We start from the raw sequence: 24421 nt of genomic DNA, 5'->3' as shown, positions 1-24421 counted from the left end.
TTCTTAAGGTAAAAAACAAAGATAGTATTTCTTACCTATGATCACTGTGGGAGGAACATAGCTACTGATTATATCAGCTGTTGTTATTGTTTTGACTGAATCAATCAGCTGTGTTTCAACTCCTGGAAGCTGCCTGAAATTGTCAACTCTATATACAAGCTCAGGCTTCAGGGAAATCTGTTTCAGTTCATTGGCGTCCGCATTTCTTGATCCAATGGCGACAGGTGCAACCTGGCTTTTCTTCAGTTGGTCTGCTGCAATGGATACATCATCTGATGACTTGCCACCTGTTACTAGAATGAGGAACTGAGGCACACCATCCTCAATACGACTTCCTGCTGACCTCTGGAAGATAGTTTTGCCGACATATTCAAGAGCACGGCCTGTATTTAGACTGTTTCCACCTCTGCTACGGAGTTTCGTCACAGCCTGGCGGACCTCGTCTTTGGTGGAGAATTCATTCAGAAGAAATTCTAATTTTGGATCATCACTGTGCTGTACCACTGAAATTCGAACCCTATCCAATCCTACATCCAGCTTTTCCACAACTCTTGAAATCATTTCCCGGATGGCAGGGAACTCACTACGCACAGCAGTCGTGCCATCAATCAGAAATACAACATCCCTCTTTTCTCCTTCTCTGGGTGTCGAAGTGATTACTGCTCAGAAAGACAAAAAGGAACAAATTATGATTACAAAACAGTTAACTTTAAGAGTAGAACTTTAAAAAATGTTTTAACAATTACTGAAGTCATACAAATGGGTTGTATGAAGATGTGTTTTGGATGTAAATGATATCTTAGACAAAATAAATTACCGTCATAGGTTAATACTGGACGCAAACCAGCAATGTCATCATCTGACAACTCAGTGAGAGTGTTTATCAAGTTTTCTTGGACCGTGTACAAGCCAGGGAGGTCATCTACAGGGTAGGCAAAGTTTGGCACATATGACACCATCTGGATCTCTGCAGGGTTAACATCTCTGGTCCCAATGCTGAAGGGGAGAACTCTTGATTGTTTGAGGGAAGTTGCAGCCTGTCTGATGTCATCTGTGGAAGACCCACTGGAGACGACAATAAGAAACTGTTGCACATTCTCTCCCTTCCTGCTACCACGTGCTGCTGTAAGGACATCCTGGCTTACAAACTGCAAGGCCTGTCCCAGGTTACGTTGTCTTCCTCCTCGCTGTCTCAGTCCCCTGACGGCGTTCAAAACACCTTCTTTGGTTGTATGTGTGTTCAGATACATGTCAGCCTGAGCATAGTCACCATACTGGACCACACCTATCCGGATCTTGTCCTCACCAACGTTGAGACTCTCAACAACTCTGCGGATAAACTCCTGGATGATAGGAAATTCCCGTCCAACACCATCAGATCCATCGACGAGGAAAACAACATCTTTCCGGGGGCCCATGGTCTCAGCTAGAAGAGACAGAGAAAAGGTAAATTATTTTTTTGCTACAGATATGATCAAGATATTGAACCCGACTAACGAAGGATAAAGGCAACAAATATACAAGGCTGTATGGATGTATGTCAGCCTTTACGAATCAGTTGGAAAAAAGATCAGCTGCCAGTCTGTTGCTTAACAATATAAATATGGTTTATTATAAGGACAATTGTGTGTAATTTCCTTTAAGTGAAACAATATTCTTAGCTGTTCTCACAGAAAGTGGGCACTACACCATGATGAGTAGTGACTTCTTGCAACCTCAATCTGGATTGATATATATGAAAGGTTAATTGCTTAAAAAAAGGGTCAAGTACATAATAAATGTCTGCAAAAATACAGGAGACCCCCTGAACATACAAAATAACCTTAACCCTCATTACAGTGCACAGAAGACTGGGAAAATACATTGAGAGAAGCAGTTAGGGTATATTTCTCACACCTAAAGATACTGAAATACAATTTAGGGTGCACTCACACTAGGCAAGCCGTACTGTGCCCAACCATGTTTTGACCCCCAAAGTCAAGTTCACTAGTATGGGTGCACCATTCTGTGGTCTACCACATTACAATTTCTTGTCTCCTTTCACGGGCACAGATAGAAGAGGCTTTCTGTCTGCCTGTCTTGTTAACCTAGCACGCTTCATGAGCAAGTAAAGCCATGCATGGGTAGTATTACAACGTTATGTCAAGAGGTAACAAAGCTCAGGCTCACTTAGTGCTGGAGCAATACCAGTGCAGGCCAGCAGGGGCATGGGATGGGCAATTGGGCTTTAGCACAGTGTGGAGCAACTGGGCTTACTGTGAGTATACCCCTAAATGTAATTATTCCAGTTATAAACTAGATTATTATTTTTAATTTACATTAATTTAAGAAATATAACAAGGTGTCAGTGTGTTAACCAGACAGCTTAATTTAGTGCAAATGCTGCTGTCCATGTGTAAAGACTTCTATTAACTCTTGTCTCTTGGATGTAAGAGCTTACTCATTACATCAAATGTCAGCCACCAAGACATCACGTTTGAAAAGGAACATTTTCTAATGACGAAAATATCTGCAGGTAATTTTCTCAAATACAAGTAAAAAATAATGTACTTCCCATTCAAAGATAAAACATTACATAATGCTTTAATATACAATTGAGATGGCAACTAGGCTGTACAGCTAATACAGCAAGTTATTTTATTTCAAGACGAAAAGGGGAGGAATTGCTCATTTCTGTTTTGACATTGAAATGCTCACTCTTTTGTCTTGAGAATGCAGAAAAAATTGTGCATTGGACAATAAATCTATTTATTGTCGTGCAGACATCATTTAATTTTGCACAAACATATAAAATGATAGAGGGACAATAAAACAGTGTGCAAAAGATGGGATGGAAGAGAAAATACTTGCTTACTGGAAATAGAAAGCATGGGCATGAAAGGTGACGTGAGTTTGTAACAGGTTGTTGTTTTTATGGTGTTGTATTTAATTGAAGCATTTGAAGTTTGATCATCCTTGACTTATTGTTTCAAAAGTGTAAAGGCTTATGACCATAACATGTCTATTTGAAAGTACATTGATTTTTTCGATAACTATAGTTAAAACCTATTTTAAAAAGATCACAAAAATGCAAGAAAAGGGAAACTTAAAGAAAAGACAGAAGTTAGTTGGCATTGGTTCAGTGCAAAAACTGAAGAAAAAAAAATTGCTTTAATAAATCTTGAGAAAGTTGTAAGTGTTTGTTGCATGAAGTGCATATCAATGAGGTCCAAACAGACTATGCAGAGAATACCTTTCAAGGAAAACAAATAAATTGACAAGTGAATGTCAAGAATATTCTTTTTCCAGGAAGTGGCTGTGTTAAAATGAAAATATATGTAAAGCAAAAGAAAAAGGAGTGAAAACCAAACAAAAAAGAGCTCCTGACACTTGACAGATTGGTGAAAAACATTGCAAAAGCTGACCTACATTTAAAGAATTTCATACTGTTCAATTTGCATCCTACCATGACCTTGGAAAATAAAAATCTGTCACTTTCTTACCAGTTTTTCTGGGTGTGACGGGCGGGGCCCTGGTTAGCACTGTGTTCATTACAGAGGAGAGCTGTTCCTGGGCACTGGGGAGGTCAGTGAAATCAGACACTGATAGAGTGTAACTAGGGTCATATGATATCTTCTGCAGCTCCCTAGTGTCAGAGTTCCTTGTGCCAATGCCTATCACATAGACACCCTGCTGTTTGAGAGCAGAGGCTGGGGTATCTACATTGTCAAAAGACCTTCCACCATTTAGCAGGATCAACATTTGTGGAACACCTTGCAGGCGCCTGCTCCCGGAGGAGTTTGTAAAGGCGTTGTCCCTGACGTATTGGAGGGCCGCCCCGGTGTTGAGGGGTCTGCCTCCTCTATGTCTCAGCCCTCTGACTGTATCCAAAATATCCTGTCTTGTGGTGTATGTGTTCAGATAGAAATGGATCTCTGCATCTCTGCTGTATTGGACCACAGAGACACGGTCATTGTTAGGTCCTACATTCAATTTCTCCACCACTCTCTTAACAAAATCAAGCATGGCAGGGAAGCCATTCCGTGTGCCATCAGAACCATCCAGGAGGAAAACGATATCCTTTTTGGCAGTATCGACTGAGAAAAGACAGGAAGACATCAGGTGAATTTTTTTGCCAAATCTACGCTGCTGGGCTAATCATCAAGTGATGCAATTTTTATTTGATTTCTCTTTTGTTGTTTTTCAGTCACCTAACGCTGGCTAATTTAATGTAAACAATGGGAGAAAACCTCCCCCTCATTTTGAAATGCGGCTACACAAATTTCACACTTATTTTCCTTGCCTCAGTGTAGGTCAAACAAATCATGTATCTATCAGGCCTGTAAGGGGCCATGCTTGTTAACATACCAGGAACAGGTGGTGATTCTGGGGAGACCTCGATAACCACAGCCTCCACGGAGGACTGAAGTTGTTGTTGGACATTGGGAAGGTCAGTGAATTCAGACACAGTTAGTGCATAGCTGGGGTCGTGGGATATCTTCTGCAGTTCTTTGCTATCAGCACTCCTGGTTCCAATTGCAAAGGTCAAGACACCCAGCTCTTTGAGAGCAGAGGCTGGTGCATCAACACTGTCAAAAGACCTTCCACCACTTATCAAAACTAGGACCTGTGGGACTCCTTCCTGGAGCCTGCTTCCAGCAGAGGCCGTGAAGACATTATCCCTCAAGTACTGGAGAGCTGCTCCAGTGTTGAGGGGTCTTCCACCTTTGTGCCTCAATCCTCTGACAGTGTCAAGGATGTCGCCTTTTGTAGTGTACGTGTTCAGATAGAATTGGGCAGCTGGCTCTTTGCTGTACTGAACCACTGAGACACGGTCTTTGTTGTCATCCACACTGAGTGTCTCTACAACTCTTTGGACAAAGTCTTTCACAGCTGGGAAGCCAGTTCTAGTACCATCAGATCCATCCAACAAGAACACAATATCTTTTCCTGCTGGCTGTCTCTCCACTAGGGAATAAAAAATGTCAGACATGTTCAGGTTCATGTGTCAAATGTTTTCCATGTGAAAGTCAGATGACCAAAGCTAACCTGGAATTTAACAATGTACTCTGTATAATCTGGAACAAATGTATTCTCAGAGTGCTGCTGGCTTGCCTCAGCTACAATAAATACACTGTCATACTGTTCAATTTGCATCCTACCATGACCTTGGAAAATAAAAATCTGTCACTTTCTTACCAGTTTTTCTGGGTGTGACGGGCGGGGCCCTGGTTAGCACTGTGTTCATTACAGAGGAGAGCTGTTCCTGGGCACTGGGGAGGTCAGTGAAATCAGACACTGATAGAGTGTAACTAGGGTCATATGATATCTTCTGCAGCTCCCTAGTGTCAGAGTTCCTTGTGCCAATGCCTATCACATAGACACCCTGCTGTTTGAGAGCAGAGGCTGGGGTATCTACATTGTCAAAAGACCTTCCACCATTTAGCAGGATCAACATTTGTGGAACACCTTGCAGGCGCCTGCTCCCGGAGGAGTTTGTAAAGGCGTTGTCCCTGACGTATTGGAGGGCCGCCCCGGTGTTGAGGGGTCTGCCTCCTCTATGTCTCAGCCCTCTGACTGTATCCAAAATATCCTGTCTTGTGGTGTATGTGTTCAGATAGAAATGGATCTCTGCATCTCTGCTGTATTGGACCACAGAGACACGGTCATTGTTAGGTCCTACATTCAATTTCTCCACCACTCTCTTAACAAAATCAAGCATGGCAGGGAAGCCATTCCGTGTGCCATCAGAACCATCCAGGAGGAAAACGATATCCTTTTTGGCAGTATCGACTGAGAAAAGACAGGAAGACATCAGGTGAATTTTTTTTGCCAAATCTACGCTGCTGGGCTAATCATCAAGTGATGCAATTTTTATTTGATTTCTCTTTTGTTGTTTTTCAGTCACCTAACGCTGGCTAATTTAATGTAAACAATGGGAGAAAACCTCCCCCTCATTTTGAAATGCGGCTACACAAATTTCACACTTATTTTCCTTGCCTCAGTGTAGGTCAAACAAATCATGTATCTATCAGGCCTGTAAGGGGCCATGCTTGTTAACATACCAGGAACAGGTGGTGATTCTGGGGAGACCTCGATAACCACAGCCTCCACGGAGGACTGAAGTTGTTGTTGGACATTGGGAAGGTCAGTGAATTCAGACACAGTTAGTGCATAGCTGGGGTCGTGGGATATCTTCTGCAGTTCTTTGCTATCAGCACTCCTGGTTCCAATTGCAAAGGTCAAGACACCCAGCTCTTTGAGAGCAGAGGCTGGTGCATCAACACTGTCAAAAGACCTTCCACCACTTATCAAAACTAGGACCTGTGGGACTCCTTCCTGGAGCCTGCTTCCAGCAGAGGCCGTGAAGACATTATCCCTCAAGTACTGGAGAGCTGCTCCAGTGTTGAGGGGTCTTCCACCTTTGTGCCTCAATCCTCTGACAGTGTCAAGGATGTCGCCTTTTGTGGTGTACGTGTTCAGATAGAATTGGGCAGCTGGCTCTTTGCTGTACTGAACCACTGAGACACGGTCTTTGTTGTCATCCACACTGAGTGTCTCTACAACTCTTTGGACAAAGTCTTTCACAGCTGGGAAGCCAGTTCTAGTACCATCAGATCCATCCAACAAGAACACAATATCTTTTCCTGCTGGCTGTCTCTCCACTAGGGAATAAAAAATGTCAGACATGTTCAGGTTCATGTGTCAAATGTTTTCCATGTGAAAGTCAGATGACCAAAGCTAACCTGGAATTTAACAATGTACTCTGTATAATCTGGAACAAATGTATTCTCAGAGTGCTGCTGGCTTGCCTCAGCTACAATAAATACACTGTCATACTGTTCAATTTGCATCCTACCATGACCTTGGAAAATAAAAATCTGTCACTTTCTTACCAGTTTTTCTGGGTGTGACGGGCGGGGCCCTGGTTAGCACTGTGTTCATTACAGAGGAGAGCTGTTCCTGGGCACTGGGGAGGTCAGTGAAATCAGACACTGATAGAGTGTAACTAGGGTCATATGATATCTTCTGCAGCTCCCTAGTGTCAGAGTTCCTTGTGCCAATGCCTATCACATAGACACCCTGCTGTTTGAGAGCAGAGGCTGGGGTATCTACATTGTCAAAAGACCTTCCACCATTTAGCAGGATCAACATTTGTGGAACACCTTGCAGGCGCCTGCTCCCGGAGGAGTTTGTAAAGGCGTTGTCCCTGACGTATTGGAGGGCCGCCCCGGTGTTGAGGGGTCTGCCTCCTCTATGTCTCAGCCCTCTGACTGTATCCAAAATATCCTGTCTTGTGGTGTATGTGTTCAGATAGAAATGGATCTCTGCATCTCTGCTGTATTGGACCACAGAGACACGGTCATTGTTAGGTCCTACATTCAATTTCTCCACCACTCTCTTAACAAAATCAAGCATGGCAGGGAAGCCATTCCGTGTGCCATCAGAACCATCCAGGAGGAAAACGATATCCTTTTTGGCAGTATCGACTGAGAAAAGACAGGAAGACATCAGGTGAATTTTTTTTGCCAAATCTACGCTGCTGGGCTAATCATCAAGTGATGCAATTTTTATTTGATTTCTCTTTTGTTGTTTTTCAGTCACCTAACGCTGGCTAATTTAATGTAAACAATGGGAGAAAACCTCCCCCTCATTTTGAAATGCGGCTACACAAATTTCACACTTATTTTCCTTGCCTCAGTGTAGGTCAAACAAATCATGTATCTATCAGGCCTGTAAGGGGCCATGCTTGTTAACATACCAGGAATAGGTGGTGATTCTGGGGAGACCTCGATAACCACAGCCTCCACGGAGGACTGAAGTTGTTGTTGGACATTGGGAAGGTCAGTGAATTCAGACACAGTTAGTGCATAGCGGGGGTCGTGGGATATCTTCTGCAGTTCTTTGCTATCAGCACTCCTGGTTCCAATTGCAAAGGTCAAGACACCCAGCTCTTTGAGAGCAGAGGCTGGTGCATCAACACTGTCAAAAGACCTTCCACCACTTATCAAAACTAGGACCTGTGGGACTCCTTCCTGGAGCCTGCTTCCAGCAGAGGCCGTGAAGACATTATCCCTCAAGTACTGGAGAGCTGCTCCAGTGTTGAGGGGTCTTCCACCTTTGTGCCTCAATCCTCTGACAGTGTCAAGGATGTCGCCTTTTGTGGTGTACGTGTTCAGATAGAATTGGGCAGCTGGCTCTTTGCTGTACTGAACCACTGAGACACGGTCTTTGTTGTCATCCACACTGAGTGTCTCTACAACTCTTTGGACAAAGTCTTTCACAGCTGGGAAGCCAGTTCTAGTACCATCAGATCCATCCAACAAGAACACAATATCTTTTCCTGCTGGCTGTCTCTCCACTAGGGAATAAAAAATGTCAGACATGTTCAGGTTCATGTGTCAAATGTTTTCCATGTGAAAGTCAGATGACCAAAGCTAACCTGGAATTTAACAATGTACTCTGTATAATCTGGAACAAATGTATTCTCAGAGTGCTGCTGGCTTGCCTCAGCTACAATAAATACACTGTCATACTGTTCAATTTGCATCCTACCATGACCTTGGAAAATAAAAATCTGTCACTTTCTTACCAGTTTTTCTGGGTGTGACGGGCGGGGCCCTGGTTAGCACTGTGTTCATTACAGAGGAGAGCTGTTCCTGGGCACTGGGGAGGTCAGTGAAATCAGACACTGATAGAGTGTAACTAGGGTCATATGATATCTTCTGCAGCTCCCTAGTGTCAGAGTTCCTTGTGCCAATGCCTATCACATAGACACCCTGCTGTTTGAGAGCAGAGGCTGGGGTATCTACATTGTCAAAAGACCTTCCACCATTTAGCAGGATCAACATTTGTGGAACACCTTGCAGGCGCCTGCTCCCGGAGGAGTTTGTAAAGGCGTTGTCCCTGACGTATTGGAGGGCCGCCCCGGTGTTGAGGGGTCTGCCTCCTCTATGTCTCAGCCCTCTGACTGTATCCAAAATATCCTGTCTTGTGGTGTATGTGTTCAGATAGAAATGGATCTCTGCATCTCTGCTGTATTGGACCACAGAGACACGGTCATTGTTAGGTCCTACATTCAATTTCTCCACCACTCTCTTAACAAAATCAAGCATGGCAGGGAAGCCATTCCGTGTGCCATCAGAACCATCCAGGAGGAAAACGATATCCTTTTTGGCAGTATCGACTGAGAAAAGACAGGAAGACATCAGGTGAATTTTTTTTGCCAAATCTACGCTGCTGGGCTAATCATCAAGTGATGCAATTTTTATTTGATTTCTCTTTTGTTGTTTTTCAGTCACCTAACGCTGGCTAATTTAATGTAAACAATGGGAGAAAACCTCCCCCTCATTTTGAAATGCGGCTACACAAATTTCACACTTATTTTCCTTGCCTCAGTGTAGGTCAAACAAATCATGTATCTATCAGGCCTGTAAGGGGCCATGCTTGTTAACATACCAGGAATAGGTGGTGATTCTGGGGAGACCTCGATAACCACAGCCTCCACGGAGGACTGAAGTTGTTGTTGGACATTGGGAAGGTCAGTGAATTCAGACACAGTTAGTGCATAGCGGGGGTCGTGGGATATCTTCTGCAGTTCTTTGCTATCAGCACTCCTGGTTCCAATTGCAAAGGTCAAGACACCCAGCTCTTTGAGAGCAGAGGCTGGTGCATCAACACTGTCAAAAGACCTTCCACCACTTATCAAAACTAGGACCTGTGGGACTCCTTCCTGGAGCCTGCTTCCAGCAGAGGCCGTGAAGACATTATCCCTCAAGTACTGGAGAGCTGCTCCAGTGTTGAGGGGTCTTCCACCTTTGTGCCTCAATCCTCTGACAGTGTCAAGGATGTCGCCTTTTGTGGTGTACGTGTTCAGATAGAATTGGGCAGCTGGCTCTTTGCTGTACTGAACCACTGAGACACGGTCTTTGTTGTCATCCACACTGAGTGTCTCTACAACTCTTTGGACAAAGTCTTTCACAGCTGGGAAGCCAGTTCTAGTACCATCAGATCCATCCAACAAGAACACAATATCTTTTCCTGCTGGCTGTCTCTCCACTAGGGAATAAAAAATGTCAGACATGTTCAGGTTCATGTGTCAAATGTTTTCCATGTGAAAGTCAGATGACCAAAGCTAACCTGGAATTTAACAATGTACTCTGTATAATCTGGAACAAATGTATTCTCAGAGTGCTGCTGGCTTGCCTCAGCTACAATAAATACACTGTCATACTGTTCAATTTGCATCCTACCATGACCTTGGAAAACAAAAATCTGTCACTTTCTTACCAGTTTTTCTGGGTGTGACGGGCGGGGCCCTGGTTAGCACTGTGTTCATTACAGAGGAGAGCTGTTCCTGGGCACTGGGGAGGTCAGTGAAATCAGACACTGATAGAGTGTAACTAGGGTCATATGATATCTTCTGCAGCTCCCTAGTGTCAGAGTTCCTTGTGCCAATGCCTATCACATAGACACCCTGCTGTTTGAGAGCAGAGGCTGGGGTATCTACATTGTCAAAAGACCTTCCACCATTTAGCAGGATCAACATTTGTGGAACACCTTGCAGGCGCCTGCTCCCGGAGGAGTTTGTAAAGGCGTTGTCCCTGACGTATTGGAGGGCCGCCCCGGTGTTGAGGGGTCTGCCTCCTCTATGTCTCAGCCCTCTGACTGTATCCAAAATATCCTGTCTTGTGGTGTATGTGTTCAGATAGAAATGGATCTCTGCATCTCTGCTGTATTGGACCACAGAGACACGGTCATTGTTAGGTCCTACATTCAATTTCTCCACCACTCTCTTAACAAAATCAAGCATGGCAGGGAAGCCATTCCGTGTGCCATCAGAACCATCCAGGAGGAAAACGATATCCTTTTTGGCAGTATCGACTGAGAAAAGACAGGAAGACATCAGGTGAATTTTTTTGCCAAATCTACGCTGCTGGAGTAATCATCAAGTGATGCAATTTTTATTTGATTTCTCTTTTGTTGTTTTTCAGTCACCTAACGCTGGCTAATTTAATGTAAACAATGGGAGAAAACCTCCCCCTCATTTTGAAATGCGGCTACACAAATTTCACACTTATTTTCCTTGCCTCAGTGTAGGTCAAACAAATCATGTATCTATCAGGCCTGTAAGGGGCCATGCTTGTTAACATACCAGGAACAGGTGGTGATTCTGGGGAGACCTCGATAACCACAGCCTCCACGGAGGACTGAAGTTGTTGTTGGACATTGGGAAGGTCAGTGAATTCAGACACAGTTAGTGCATAGCTGGGGTCGTGGGATATCTTCTGCAGTTCTTTGCTATCAGCACTCCTGGTTCCAATTGCAAAGGTCAAGACACCCAGCTCTTTGAGAGCAGAGGCTGGTGCATCAACACTGTCAAAAGACCTTCCACCACTTATCAAAACTAGGACCTGTGGGACTCCTTCCTGGAGCCTGCTTCCAGCAGAGGCCGTGAAGACATTATCCCTCAAGTACTGGAGAGCTGCTCCAGTGTTGAGGGGTCTTCCACCTTTGTGCCTCAATCCTCTGACAGTGTCAAGGATGTCGCCTTTTGTGGTGTACGTGTTCAGATAGAATTGGGCAGCTGGCTCTTTGCTGTACTGAACCACTGAGACACGGTCTTTGTTGTCATCCACACTGAGTGTCTCTACAACTCTTTGGACAAAGTCTTTCACAGCTGGGAAGCCAGTTCTAGTACCATCAGATCCATCCAACAAGAACACAATATCTTTTCCTGCTGGCTGTCTCTCCACTAGGGAATAAAAAATGTCAGACATGTTCAGGTTCATGTGTCAAATGTTTTCCATGTGAAAGTCAGATGACCAAAGCTAACCTGGAATTTAACAATGTACTCTGTATAATCTGGAACAAATTTATTCTCAGAGTGCTGCTGGCTTGCCTCAGCTACAATAAATACACTGTCATACTGTTCAATTTGCATCCTACCATGACCTTGGAAAATAAAAATCTGTCACTTTCTTACCAGTTTTTGGTGGTGTGATGGGCGTGGCCCTGGTTAGCACGGTGTTCATTACAGAGGAGAGCTGTTCCTGGGCACTGGGGAGGTCAGTGAAATCAGACACTGATAGAGTGTAACTAGGGTCATATGATATCTTCTGCAGCTCCCTAGTGTCAGAGTTCCTTGTGCCAATGCCTATCACATAGACACCCTGCTGTTTGAGAGCAGAGGCTGGGGTATCTACATTGTCAAAAGACCTTCCACCATTTAGCAGGATCAACATTTGTGGAACACCTTGCAGGCGCCTGCTCCCGGAGGAGTTTGTAAAGGCGTTGTCCCTGACGTATTGGAGGGCCGCCCCGGTGTTGAGGGGTCTGCCTCCTCTATGTCTCAGCCCTCTGACTGTATCCAAAATATCCTGTCTTGTGGTGTATGTGTTCAGATAGAAATGGATCTCTGCATCTCTGCTGTATTGGACCACAGAGACATGGTCATTGTTAGGTCCTACATTCAATTTCTCCACCACTCTCTTAACAAAATCAAGCATGGCAGGGAAGCCATTCCGTGTGCCATCAGAACCATCCAGGAGGAAAACGATATCCTTTTTGGCAGTATCGACTGAGAAAAGACAGGAAGACATCAGGTGAATTTTTTTGCCAAATCTACGCTGCTGGAGTAATCATCAAGTGATGCAATTTTTATTTGATTTCTCTTTTGTTGTTTTTCAGTCACCTAACGCTGGCTAATTTAATGTAAACAATGGGAGAAAACCTCCCCCTCATTTTGAAATGCGGCTACACAAATTTCACACTTATTTTCCTTGCCTCAGTGTAGGTCAAACAAATCATGTATCTATCAGGCCTGTAAGGGGCCATGCTTGTTAACATACCAGGAACAGGTGGTGATTCTGGGGAGACCTCGATAACCACAGCCTCCACGGAGGACTGAAGTTGTTGTTGGACATTGGGAAGGTCAGTGAATTCAGACACAGTTAGTGCATAGCTGGGGTCGTGGGATATCTTCTGCAGTTCTTTGCTATCAGCACTCCTGGTTCCAATTGCAAAGGTCAAGACACCCAGCTCTTTGAGAGCAGAGGCTGGTGCATCAACACTGTCAAAAGACCTTCCACCACTTATCAAAACTAGGACCTGTGGGACTCCTTCCTGGAGCCTGCTTCCAGCAGAGGCCGTGAAGACATTATCCCTCAAGTACTGGAGAGCTGCTCCAGTGTTGAGGGGTCTTCCACCTTTGTGCCTCAATCCTCTGACAGTGTCAAGGATGTCGCCTTTTGTGGTGTACGTGTTCAGATAGAATTGGGCAGCTGGCTCTTTGCTGTACTGAACCACTGAGACACGGTCTTTGTTGTCATCCACACTGAGTGTCTCTACAACTCTTTGGACAAAGTCTTTCACAGCTGGGAAGCCAGTTCTAGTACCATCAGATCCATCCAACAAGAACACAATATCTTTTCCTGCTGGCTGTCTCTCCACTAGGGAATAAAAAATGTCAGACATGTTCAGGTTCATGTGTCAAATGTTTTCCATGTGAAAGTCAGATGACCAAAGCTAACCTGGAATTTAACAATGTACTCTGTATAATCTGGAACAAATTTATTCTCAGAGTGCTGCTGGCTTGCCTCAGCTACAATAAATACACTGTCATACTGTTCAATTTGCATCCTACCATGACCTTGGAAAATAAAAATCTGTCACTTTCTTACCAGTTTTTGGTGGTGTGATGGGCGTGGCCCTGGTTAGCACGGTGTTCATTACAGAGGAGAGCTGTTCCTGGGCACTGGGGAGGTCAGTGAAATCAGACACTGATAGAGTGTAACTAGGGTCATATGATATCTTCTGCAGCTCCCTAGTGTCAGAGTTCCTTGTGCCAATGCCTATCACATAGACACCCTGCTGTTTGAGAGCAGAGGCTGGGGTATCTACATTGTCAAAAGACCTTCCACCATTTAGCAGGATCAACATTTGTGGAACACCTTGCAGGCGCCTGCTCCCGGAGGAGTTTGTAAAGGCGTTGTCCCTGACGTATTGGAGGGCCGCCCCGGTGTTGAGGGGTCTGCCTCCTCTATGTCTCAGCCCTCTGACTGTATCCAAAATATCCTGTCTTGTGGTGTATGTGTTCAGATAGAAATGGATCTCTGCATCTCTGCTGTATTGGACCACAGAGACATGGTCATTGTTAGGTCCTACATTCAATTTCTCCACCACTCTCTTAACAAAATCAAGCATGGCAGGGAAGCCATTCCGTGTGCCATCAGAACCATCCAGGAGGAAAACGATATCCTTTTTGGCAGTATCGACTGAGAAAAGACAGGAAGACATCAGGTGAATTTTTTTGCCAAATCTACGCTGCTGGGCTAATCATCAAGTGATGCAATTTTTATTTGATTTCTCTTTTGTTGTTTTTCAGTCACCTAACGCTGGCTAATTTAATGTAAACAATGGGAGAAAACCTCCCCCTCATTTTGAAATGCGGCTACACAAATTTCACACTTATTTTCCTTGCCTCAGTGTAGGTCAAACAAATCATGTATCTATCAGGCCTGTAAGGGGCCATGCTTGTTAACATACCAGGAACAGGTGGTGATTCTGGGGAGACCTCGATAACCACAGCCTCCACGGAGGACTGAAGTTGTTGTTGGACATTGGGAAGGTCAGTGAATTCAGACACAGTTAGTGCATAGCTGGGGTCGTGGGATATCTTCTGCAGTTCTTTGCTATCAGCACTCCTGGTTCCAATTGCAAAGGTCAAGACACCCAGCTCTTTGAGAGCAGAGGCTGGTGCATCAACACTGTCAAAAGACCTTCCACCACTTATCAAAACTAGGACCTGTGGGACTCCTTCCTGGAGCCTGCTTCCAGCAGAGGCCGTGAAGACATTATCCCTCAAGTACTGGAGAGCTGCTCCAGTGTTGAGGGGTCTTCCACCTTTGTGCCTCAATCCTCTGACAGTGTCAAGGATGTCGCCTTTTGTGGTGTACGTGTTCAGATAGAATTGGGCAGCTGGCTCTTTGCTGTACTGAACCACTGAGACACGGTCTTTGTTGTCATCCACACTGAGTGTCTCTACAACTCTTTGGACAAAGTCTTTCACAGCTGGGAAGCCAGTTCTAGTACCATCAGATCCATCCAACAAGAACACAATATCTTTTCCTGCTGGCTGTCTCTCCACTAGGGAATAAAAAATGTCAGACATGTTCAGGTTCATGTGTCAAATGTTTTCCATGTGAAAGTCAGATGACCAAAGCTAACCTGGAATTTAACAATGTACTCTGTATAATCTGGAACAAATGTATTCTCAGAGTGCTGCTGGCTTGCCTCAGCTACAATAAATACACTGTCATACTGTTCAATTTGCATCCTACCATGACCTTGGAAAATAAAAATCTGTCACTTTCTTACCAGTTTTTGGTGGTGTGATGGGCGTGGCCCTGGTTAGCACGGTGTTCATTACAGAGGAGAGCTGTTCCTGGGCACTGGGGAGGTCAGTGAAATCAGACACTGATAGAGTGTAACTAGGGTCATATGATATCTTCTGCAGCTCCCTAGTGTCAGAGTTCCTTGTGCCAATGCCTATCACATAGACACCCTGCTGTTTGAGAGCAGAGGCTGGGGTATCTACATTGTCAAAAGACCTTCCACCATTTAGCAGGATCAACATTTGTGGAACACCTTGCAGGCGCCTGCTCCCGGAGGAGTTTGTAAAGGCGTTGTCCCTGACGTATTGGAGGGCCGCCCCGGTGTTGAGGGGTCTGCCTCCTCTATGTCTCAGCCCTCTGACTGTATCCAAAATATCCTGTCTTGTGGTGTATGTGTTCAGATAGAAATGGATCTCTGCATCTCTGCTGTATTGGACCACAGAGACACGGTCATTGTTAGGTCCTACATTCAATTTCTCCACCACTCTCTTAACAAAATCAAGCATGGCAGGGAAGCCATTCCGTGTGCCATCAGAACCATCCAGGAGGAAAACGATATCCTTTTTGGCAGTATCGACTGAGAAAAGACAGGAAGACATCAGGTGAATTTTTTTGCCAAATCTACGCTGCTGGGCTAATCATCAAGTGATGCAATTTTTATTTGATTTCTCTTTTGTTGTTTTTCAGTCACCTAACGCTGGCTAATTTAATGTAAACAATGGGAGAAAACCTCCCCCTCATTTTGAAATGCGGCTACACAAATTTCACACTTATTTTCCTTGCCTCAGTGTAGGTCAAACAAATCATGTATCTATCAGGCCTGTAAGGGGCCATGCTTGTTAACATACCAGGAACAGGTGATGATTCTGGGGAGACCTCGATAACCACAGCCTCCACGGAGGACTGAAGTTGTTGTTGGACATTGGGAAGGTCAGTGAATTCAGACACAGTTAGTGCATAGCTGGGGTCGTGGGATATCTTCTGCAGTTCTTTGCTATCAGCACTCCTGGTTCCAATTGCAAAGGTCAAGACACCCAGCTCTTTGAGAGCAGAGGCTGGTGCATCAACACTGTCAAAAGACCTTCCACCACTTATCAAAACTAGGACCTGTGGGACTCCTTCCTGGAGCCTGCTTCCAGCAGAGGCCGTGAAGACATTATCCCTCAAGTACTGGAGAGCTGCTCCAGTGTTGAGGGGTCTTCCACCTTTGTGCCTCAATCCTCTGACAGTGTCAAGGATGTCGCCTTTTGTGGTGTACGTGTTCAGATAGAATTGGGCAGCTGGCTCTTTGCTGTACTGAACCACTGAGACACGGTCTTTGTTGTCATCCACACTGAGTGTCTCTACAACTCTTTGGACAAAGTCTTTCACAGCTGGGAAGCCAGTTCTAGTACCATCAGATCCATCCAACAAGAACACAATATCTTTTCCTGCTGGCTGTCTCTCCACTAGGGAATAAAAAATGTCAGACATGTTCAGGTTCATGTGTCAAATGTTTTCCATGTGAAAGTCAGATGACCAAAGCTAACCTGGAATTTAACAATGTACTCTGTATAATCTGGAACAAATTTATTCTCAGAGTGCTGCTGGCTTGCCTCAGCTACAATAAATACACTGTCATACTGTTCAATTTGCATCCTACCATGACCTTGGAAAATAAAAATCTGTCACTTTCTTACCAGTTTTTGGTGGTGTGATGGGCGTGGCCCTGGTTAGCACGGTGTTCATTACAGAGGAGAGCTGTTCCTGGGCACTGGGGAGGTCAGTGAAATCAGACACTGATAGAGTGTAACTAGGGTCATATGATATCTTCTGCAGCTCCCTAGTGTCAGAGTTCCTTGTGCCAATGCCTATCACATAGACACCCTGCTGTTTGAGAGCAGAGGCTGGGGTATCTACATTGTCAAAAGACCTTCCACCATTTAGCAGGATCAACATTTGTGGAACACCTTGCAGGCGCCTGCTCCCGGAGGAGTTTGTAAAGGCGTTGTCCCTGACGTATTGGAGGGCCGCCCCGGTGTTGAGGGGTCTGCCTCCTCTATGTCTCAGCCCTCTGACTGTATCCAAAATATCCTGTCTTGTGGTGTATGTGTTCAGATAGAAATGGATCTCTGCATCTCTGCTGTATTGGACCACAGAGACACGGTCATTGTTAGGTCCTACATTCAATTTCTCCACCACTCTCTTAACAAAATCAAGCATGGCAGGGAAGCCATTCCGTGTGCCATCAGAACCATCCAGGAGGAAAACGATATCCTTTTTGGCAGTATCGACTGAGAAAAGACAGGAAGACATCAGGTGAATTTTTTTGCCAAATCTACGCTGCTGGGCTAATCATCAAGTGATGCAATTTTTATTTGATTTCTCTTTTGTTGTTTTTCAGTCACCTAACGCTGGCTAATTTAATGTAAACAATGGGAGAAAACCTCCCCCTCATTTTGAAATGCGGCTACACAAATTTCACACTTATTTTCCTTGCCTCAGTGTAGGTCAAACAAATCATGTATCTATCAGGCCTGTAAGGGGCCATGCTTGTTAACATACCAGGAACAGGTGGTGATTCTGGGGAGACCTCGATAACCACAGCCTCCACGGAGGACTGAAGTTGTTGTTGGACATTGGGAAGGTCAGTGAATTCAGACACAGTTAGTGCATAGCTGGGGTCGTGGGATATCTTCTGCAGTTCTTTGCTATCAGCACTCCTGGTTCCAATTGCAAAGGTCAAGACACCCAGCTCTTTGAGAGCAGAGGCTGGTGCATCAACACTGTCAAAAGACCTTCCACCACTTATCAAAACTAGGACCTGTGGGACTCCTTCCTGGAGCCTGCTTCCAGCAGAGGCCGTGAAGACATTATCCCTCAAGTACTGGAGAGCTGCTCCAGTGTTGAGGGGTCTTCCACCTTTGTGCCTCAATCCTCTGACAGTGTCAAGGATGTCGCCTTTTGTGGTGTACGTGTTCAGATAGAATTGGGCAGCTGGCTCTTTGCTGTACTGAACCACTGAGACACGGTCTTTGTTGTCATCCACACTGAGTGTCTCTACAACTCTTTGGACAAAGTCTTTCACAGCTGGGAAGCCAGTTCTAGTACCATCAGATCCATCCAACAAGAACACAATATCTTTTCCTGCTGGCTGTCTCTCCACTAGGGAATAAAAAATGTCAGACATGTTCAGGTTCATGTGTCAAATGTTTTCCATGTGAAAGTCAGATGACCAAAGCTAACCTGGAATTTAACAATGTACTCTGTATAATCTGGAACAAATGTATTCTCAGAGTGCTGCTGGCTTGCCTCAGCTACAATAAATACACTGTCATACTGTTCAATTTGCATCCTACCATGACCTTGGAAAATAAAAATCTGTCACTTTCTTACCAGTTTTTCTGGGTGTGACGGGCGGGGCCCTGGTTAGCACTGTGTTCATTACAGAGGAGAGCTGTTCCTGGGCACTGGGGAGGTCAGTGAAATCAGACACTGATAGAGTGTAACTAGGGTCATATGATATCTTCTGCAGCTCCCTAGTGTCAGAGTTCCTTGTGCCAATGCCTATCACATAGACACCCTGCTGTTTGAGAGCAGAGGCTGGGGTATCTACATTGTCAAAAGACCTTCCACCATTTAGCAGGATCAACATTTGTGGAACACCTTGCAGGCGCCTGCTCCCGGAGGAGTTTGTAAAGGCGTTGTCCCTGACGTATTGGAGGGCCGCCCCGGTGTTGAGGGGTCTGCCTCCTCTATGTCTCAGCCCTCTGACTGTATCCAAAATATCCTGTCTTGTGGTGTATGTGTTCAGATAGAAATGGATCTCTGCATCTCTGCTGTATTGGACCACAGAGACACGGTCATTGTTAGGTCCTACATTCAATTTCTCCACCACTCTCTTAACAAAATCAAGCATGGCAGGGAAGCCATTCCGTGTGCCATCAGAACCATCCAGGAGGAAAACGATATCCTTTTTGGCAGTATCGACTGAGAAAAGACAGGAAGACATCAGGTGAATTTTTTTGCCAAATCTACGCTGCTGGGCTAATCATCAAGTGATGCAATTTTTATTTGATTTCTCTTTTGTTGTTTTTCAGTCACCTAACGCTGGCTAATTTAATGTAAACAATTGGAGAAAACCTCCCCCTCATTTTGAAATGCGGCTACACAAATTTCACACTTATTTTCCTTGCCTCAGTGTAGGTCAAACAAATCATGTATCTATCAGGCCTGTAAGGGGCCATGCTTGTTAACATACCAGGAACAGGTGGTGATTCTGGGGAGACCTCAATAACCACAGCCTCCACGGAGGACTGAAGTTGTTGTTGGACATTGGGAAGGTCAGTGAATTCAGACACAGTTAGTGCATAGCGGGGGTCGTGGGATATCTTCTGCAGTTCTTTGCTATCAGCACTCCTGGTTCCAATTGCAAAGGTCAAGACACCCAGCTCTTTGAGAGCAGAGGCTGGTGCATCAACACTGTCAAAAGACCTTCCACCACTTATCAAAACTAGGACCTGTGGGACTCCTTCCTGGAGCCTGCTTCCAGCAGAGGCCGTGAAGACATTATCCCTCAAGTACTGGAGAGCTGCTCCAGTGTTGAGGGGTCTTCCACCTTTGTGCCTCAATCCTCTGACAGTGTCAAGGATGTCGCCTTTTGTGGTGTACGTGTTCAGATAGAATTGGGCAGCTGGCTCTTTGCTGTACTGAACCACTGAGACACGGTCTTTGTTGTCATCCACACTGAGTGTCTCTACAACTCTTTGGACAAAGTCTTTCACAGCTGGGAAGCCAGTTCTAGTACCATCAGATCCATCCAACAAGAACACAATATCTTTTCCTGCTGGCTGTCTCTCCACTAGGGAATAAAAAATGTCAGACATGTTCAGGTTCATGTGTCAAATGTTTTCCATGTGAAAGTCAGATGACCAAAGCTAACCTGGAATTTAACAATGTACTCTGTATAATCTGGAACAAATTTATTCTCAGAGTGCTGCTGGCTTGCCTCAGCTACAATAAATACACTGTCATACTGTTCAATTTGCATCCTACCATGACCTTGGAAAATAAAAATCTGTCACTTTCTTACCAGTTTTTCTGGGTGTGACGGGCGGGGCCCTGGTTAGCACGGTGTTCATTACAGAGGAGAGCTGTTCCTGGGCACTGGGGAGGTCAGTGAAATCAGACACTGATAGAGTGTAACTAGGGTCATATGATATCTTCTGCAGCTCCCTAGTGTCAGAGTTCCTTGTGCCAATGCCTATCACATAGACACCCTGCTGTTTGAGAGCAGAGGCTGGGGTATCTACATTGTCAAAAGACCTTCCACCATTTAGCAGGATCAACATTTGTGGAACACCTTGCAGGCGCCTGCTCCCGGAGGAGTTTGTAAAGGCGTTGTCCCTGACGTATTGGAGGGCCGCCCCGGTGTTGAGGGGTCTGCCTCCTCTATGTCTCAGCCCTCTGACTGTATCCAAAATATCCTGTCTTGTGGTGTATGTGTTCAGATAGAAATGGATCTCTGCATCTCTGCTGTATTGGACCACAGAGACACGGTCATTGTTAGGTCCTACATTCAATTTCTCCACCACTCTCTTAACAAAATCAAGCATGGCAGGGAAGCCATTCCGTGTGCCATCAGAACCATCCAGGAGGAAAACGATATCCTTTTTGGCAGTATCGACTGAGAAAAGACAGGAAGACATCAGGTGAATTTTTTTGCCAAATCTACGCTGCTGGACTAATCATCAAGTGATGCAATTTTTATTTGATTTCTCTTTTGTTGTTTTTCAGTCACCTAACGCTGGCTAATTTAATGTAAACAATGGGAGAAAACCTCCCCCTCATTTTGAAATGCGGCTACACAAATTTCACACTTATTTTCCTTGCCTCAGTGTAGGTCAAACAAATCATGTATCTATCAGGCCTGTAAGGGGCCATGCTTGTTAACATACCAGGAACAGGTGGTGATTCTGGGGAGACCTCAATAACCACAGCCTCCACGGAGGACTGAAGTTGTTGTTGGACATTGGGAAGGTCAGTGAATTCAGACACAGTTAGTGCATAGCGGGGGTCGTGGGATATCTTCTGCAGTTCTTTGCTATCAGCACTCCTGGTTCCAATTGCAAAGGTCAAGACACCCAGCTCTTTGAGAGCAGAGGCTGGTGCATCAACACTGTCAAAAGACCTTCCACCACTTATCAAAACTAGGACCTGTGGGACTCCTTCCTGGAGCCTGCTTCCAGCAGAGGCCGTGAAGACATTATCCCTCAAGTACTGGAGAGCTGCTCCAGTGTTGAGGGGTCTTCCACCTTTGTGCCTCAATCCTCTGACAGTGTCAAGGATGTCGCCTTTTGTGGTGTACGTGTTCAGATAGAATTGGGCAGCTGGCTCTTTGCTGTACTGAACCACTGAGACACGGTCTTTGTTGTCATCCACACTGAGTGTCTCTACAACTCTTTGGACAAAGTCTTTCACAGCTGGGAAGCCAGTTCTAGTACCATCAGATCCATCCAACAAGAACACAATATCTTTTCCTGCTGGCTGTCTCTCCACTAGGGAATAAAAAATGTCAGACATGTTCAGGTTCACGTGTCAAATGTTTTCCATGTGAAAGTCAGATGACCAAAGCTAACCTGGAATTTAACAATGTACTCTGTATAATCTGGAACAAATGTATTCTCAGAGTGCTGCTGGCTTGCCTCAGCTACAATAAATACACTGTCATACTGTTCAATTTGCATCCTACCATGACCTTGGAAAATAAAAATCTGTCACTTTCTTACCAGTTTTTGGTGGTGTAATGGGCGTGGCCCTTGTTAGCACGGTGTTCATTACAGAGGAGAGCTGTTCCTGGGCACTGGGGAGGTCAGTGAAATCAGACACTGATAGAGCGGAACTAGGGTCATATGATATCTTCTGCAGCTCCCTACTGTCAGAGTTCCTTGTGCCAATGCCTATCACATAGACACCCTGCTGTTTGAGAGCAGAGGCTGGGGTATCTACATTGTCAAAAGACCTTCCACCATTTAGCAGGATCAACATTTGTGGAACACCTTGCAGGCGCCTGCTCCCGGAGGAGTTTGTAAAGGCGTTGTCCCTGACGTATTGGAGGGCCGCCCCGGTGTTGAGGGGTCTGCCTCCTCTATGTCTCAGCCCTCTGACTGTATCCAAAATATCCTGTCTTGTGGTGTATGTGTTCAGATAGAAATGGATCTCTGCATCTCTGCTGTATTGGACCACAGAGACACGGTCATTGTTAGGTCCTACATTCAATTTCTCCACCACTCTCTTAACAAAATCAAGCATGGCAGGGAAGCCATTCCGCGTGCCATCAGAACCATCCAGGAGGAAAACGATATCCTTTTTGGCAGTATCGACTGAGAAAAGACAGGAAGACATCAGGTGAATTTTTTTGCCAAATCTACGCTGCTGGGCTAATCATCAAGTGATGCAATTTTTATTTGATTTCTCTTTTGTTGTTTTTCAGTCACCTAACGCTGGCTAATTTAATGTAAACAATGGGAGAAAACCTCCCCCTCATTTTGAAATGCGGCTACACAAATTTCACACTTATTTTCCTTGCCTCAGTGTAGGTCAAACAAATCATGTATCTATCAGGCCTGTAAGGGGCCATGCTTGTTAACATACCAGGAACAGGTGGTGATTCTGGGGAGACCTCGATAACCACAGCCTCCACGGAGGACTGAAGTTGTTGTTGGACATTGGGAAGGTCAGTGAATTCAGACACAGTTAGTGCATAGCGGGGGTCGTGGGATATCTTCTGCAGTTCTTTGCTATCAGCACTCCTGGTTCCAATTGCAAAGGTCAAGACACCCAGCTCTTTGAGAGCAGAGGCTGGTGCATCAACACTGTCAAAAGACCTTCCACCACTTATCAAAACTAGGACCTGTGGGACTCCTTCCTGGAGCCTGCTTCCAGCAGAGGCCGTGAAGACATTATCCCTCAAGTACTGGAGAGCTGCTCCAGTGTTGAGGGGTCTTCCACCTTTGTGCCTCAATCCTCTGACAGTGTCAAGGATGTCGCCTTTTGTGGTGTACGTGTTCAGATAGAATTGGGCAGCTGGCTCTTTGCTGTACTGAACCACTGAGACACGGTCTTTGTTGTCATCCACACTGAGTGTCTCTACAACTCTTTGGACAAAGTCTTTCACAGCTGGGAAGCCAGTTCTAGTACCATCAGATCCATCCAACAAGAACACAATATCTTTTCCTGCTGGCTGTCTCTCCACTAGGGAATAAAAAATGTCAGACATGTTCAGGTTCATGTGTCAAATGTTTTCCATGTGAAAGTCAGATGACCAAAGCTAACCTGGAATTTAACAATGTACTCTGTATAATCTGGAACAAATGTATTCTCAGAGTGCTGCTGGCTTGCCTCAGCTACAATAAATACACTGTCATACTGTTCAATTTGCATCCTACCATGACCTTGGAAAATAAAAATCTGTCACTTTCTTACCAGTTTTTCTGGGTGTGACGGGCGGGGCCCTGGTTAGCACGGTGTTCATTACAGAGGAGAGCTGTTCCTGGGCACTGGGGAGGTCAGTGAAATCAGACACTGATAGAGTGTAACTAGGGTCATATGATATCTTCTGCAGCTCCCTAGTGTCAGAGTTCCTTGTGCCAATGCCTATCACATAGACACCCTGCTGTTTGAGAGCAGAGGCTGGGGTATCTACATTGTCAAAAGACCTTCCACCATTTAGCAGGATCAACATTTGTGGAACACCTTGCAGGCGCCTGCTCCCGGAGGAGTTTGTAAAGGCGTTGTCCCTGACGTATTGGAGGGCCGCCCCGGTGTTGAGGGGTCTGCCTCCTCTATGTCTCAGCCCTCTGACTGTATCCAAAATATCCTGTCTTGTGGTGTATGTGTTCAGATAGAAATGGATCTCTGCATCTCTGCTGTATTGGACCACAGAGACACGGTCATTGTTAGGTCCTACATTCAATTTCTCCACCACTCTCTTAACAAAATCAAGCATGGCAGGGAAGCCATTCCGTGTGCCATCAGAACCATCCAGGAGGAAAACGATATCCTTTTTG

General features: G+C 45.2%; 1 protein-coding gene across 4 annotated transcripts in view; it reads right to left on the bottom strand.

Moving 5' to 3' along the window:
* Nucleotides 1–24421, bottom strand: part of LOC109983488 (collagen alpha-3(VI) chain) — a 117110-nt gene that overhangs the window by 21526 nt on the left and 71163 nt on the right. For all 4 annotated transcript variants that reach the window (XM_065961890.1, XM_065961891.1, XM_029277215.2 and 1 more), the window contains 2 exons: nucleotides 818–1426; nucleotides 36–659 (listed from right to left, as the gene is read on the bottom strand). In XM_065961890.1, coding sequence (XP_065817962.1) covers nucleotides 36–659; nucleotides 818–1426 — 1233 coding nt within the window. The remainder of the gene's footprint in view (nucleotides 1–35; nucleotides 660–817; nucleotides 1427–24421) is intronic.

The sequence above is a fragment of the Labrus bergylta genome, chromosome 13 (assembly GCF_963930695.1).
Source record: "Labrus bergylta chromosome 13, fLabBer1.1, whole genome shotgun sequence".
In the NCBI taxonomy this organism is placed as follows: Eukaryota; Metazoa; Chordata; class Actinopteri; order Labriformes; family Labridae; genus Labrus; species Labrus bergylta.
Note: the sequence above shows the minus strand (reverse complement) of the source record. Positions and strands in the feature narration are given on the sequence as shown.